The sequence below is a fragment of the Telopea speciosissima genome, chromosome 10 (genome assembly GCF_018873765.1).
Source record: "Telopea speciosissima isolate NSW1024214 ecotype Mountain lineage chromosome 10, Tspe_v1, whole genome shotgun sequence".
NCBI lineage: Eukaryota > Viridiplantae > Streptophyta > Magnoliopsida > Proteales > Proteaceae > Telopea > Telopea speciosissima.
The window spans coordinates 49,197,561-49,199,970 of NC_057925.1; the positions used below are offsets into that span (position 1 = coordinate 49,197,561).

The 2,410-nt window shown below is 40.2% G+C and overlaps 1 protein-coding gene across 1 annotated transcript; it reads right to left on the reverse strand.

Annotated features, from left to right (window-relative positions):
* Positions 1 to 270: 270 nt before the first annotated feature.
* LOC122643683 (homoserine kinase-like) lies at positions 271 to 1,599 on the reverse strand. Its single transcript, XM_043837281.1, has one exon. It carries the CDS (start codon positions 1,597 to 1,599, stop codon positions 271 to 273), a length of 1,329 nt encoding a protein of 442 aa, XP_043693216.1.
* Positions 1,600 to 2,410: the final 811 nt, after the last annotated feature.

Sequence of the window (2,410 nt, forward strand, 5' to 3'; positions counted from 1 at the left end):
AATGTTATTTGAAATAGAAAAAACTACTGCAAATTAAAACCCCATCTATCTCAATTCTCAAGTAGATCAGGAAATTAATTAAAGTTGTTTAAGAGGAGTACTACTACTGATATATTAAGAACCAAAGAAATAAATCTATGACCTAATTAAATGGAAAAAAACTTTGCTTCTACAAGGTTGGCAGCCAAGAAAATAGAATAATTCACTGCCCTTTTGGGTTCATATATAGATAGATACCTTCTTAGGTTTTAGTAATTTGTAAAATACCATTTAAGAGCCCATTTCCTCGGCTTCAATGCTACAGTAACAGCGAAATTTGGTCCAATACGGCTGTGAAGAAATAACCCTAGCACCAACCCGATCAAGACTGTGAACAACTGCAGAAGCCTTCACACCTCCATGGTTGAGGAAAGTTTCCACCATTCGATTTCCAATCTCCTTACCCTCCTCTTCATCATCAGTGACTGCAACAACCCTATTTCCAATCAACTGACAACCCAATACTCCTTTCTCCCATGCCGCCTCCTTCACCGCTGCAAGACCAGGAATTTTTGACGTCCTCTCCTGCTCCTCATCCGGATCCATCAGCTCTATTTGCAGTTCCCCTTCTCCTTGCTTAGCCCAAAATACTCTACACGCGAATATTCCCACAGCTTTCTTCCCCAATTTAAGACCAGGAATCAATGGATTACAATTCGTCCAATCCCTATTAATCCTTTCAGGTCCATGCATCTGAGATGCCATACTTTTACAAATCGAAAAATCATCATCCGTTATCCTAACAGTTCTGATCAATTTCTGAGTTGTTTCGATTTCTGGGGTTACTAGAACGAAAAACAAATCCTTCTCAGCCGGAAATTCAAGAGGAATTATTTCAAGACGCACGTAATTGTTGATCATAACAAATCCTCCCATGAATGCTGCCGTTAAATTTTCGATGTGACAATCTTTATAGTATGTCAATACAGGGAGGGTTTCTCGGATTAAATCTACGACCGACAATTTCCTGCCAAAAATCTCATTAACAGCAACAGCAGCTGCAGCAGCATTAGCAGCACTCGATCCAATTTTCCCTAACGGTGATAATCCCTTCTCGATAGTGAGGGAAAGACCGACGGATTTGATTCCCAATCTTTCCATGACGGATCTTGCTGCTATTCCAGCCGAATTCTGGTAAGGGTTGAGCGTATCGTAATTCCATAGAGGGTCGACCTCGCTCTCAACGGAATCGATTGATACGTCTCCAGGACCAACGTTCCTTTTGATTTCCACGGTAACATAATTGCCAAGGCCATCGATCGCGCAATTGATTACATCATCATAGTTCGTGTTCCCCACGTCAGCTATCGTCGCCGGTGCAAAGGATTTCACAGAGGAGAAAATGGGTTCCGGCTCAATTCTGAAAAACTTCGATGATGGCCGACAAGAATTGCATCTGAACTTCGATAGTGGAGAAGAAGAATTGGATCTAAAAAAACAAAGGGACGGCAAAACAGAAGAAGAGTTGTATTTAACACTAACGTTACGAGGAGTTTTGGGTAGTAAGTACTGATGGGCTTTTGTTGCTGTACCGATGAACTTCTTCAAACTCAACGCCATTAATTCCCCCCTGGCCTGGCCCTTCTTCCAATTGAGGTACCGTTGTGTTGCAGAGTCGGCGGCGATCTGGTGTTTAGGGTTTTTTTTTTTGGGTAAAAGGGAAAAACTAACAATGCTGCGCAGGAGGAGAGGGGAAAACATATAAAAATCTTTTGGGATTCTATTCTCTTAATTTGTATTAAAACCATAATAGAATCACTCCAAAAAACGGAAGGTAACAACTCTTCCTCCCTTTAGAAAATAAAGGGCAAATTTCACGGATACCCTCTATAATTATTTGAAATGATAAGAACACCCTAAATTTTATCAAAATGGCAACCTTCCCCTTGACGTTAAGCAAGGTTAACCCCCCAAGATAAAATGACGATTTTACCCTGTTAATAAGAGTTACCATCCAAAGTGACAATGTCGATTTTACCCTTTTAATAAATTTTCCTAAAAATTACTAAGAAATCTATCATCTTCCACATTTCTCTTCCCACTGGAGCGTGTTGAGGCACCATAGGAGAGCACAACCACCGTGGGCGGCCATCAGCTGCTCCAGCTCTAGCCGTCGACAATCAACTCCGGCGACGATTACTTGCAGTAACTCATCATCACCCATCTCATCATCACCCATCTGCAGAAAGTGAAACAAGAAATTGTAAGTGACCTATTGACCTAGGGTTCCATTAAACTGTTCAATCAAGGTTTTTGTGTTTTAAATTATTGGATGTCAATTTCTATTGCATAATAATCTAATCATTTTGATGTTTAGTGTTAAACATACATAAGTATTCAATATAAGTTCAGTTAAAGAAGGAAAGAAATC

What these genes read in the sequence shown, in the direction of transcription:
- LOC122643683 (XM_043837281.1), bottom strand. Translation starts at nt 1,599, where the DNA reads ATGGCGTTGAGTTTGAAGAAGTTCATCGGTACAGCAACAAAAGCCCAT.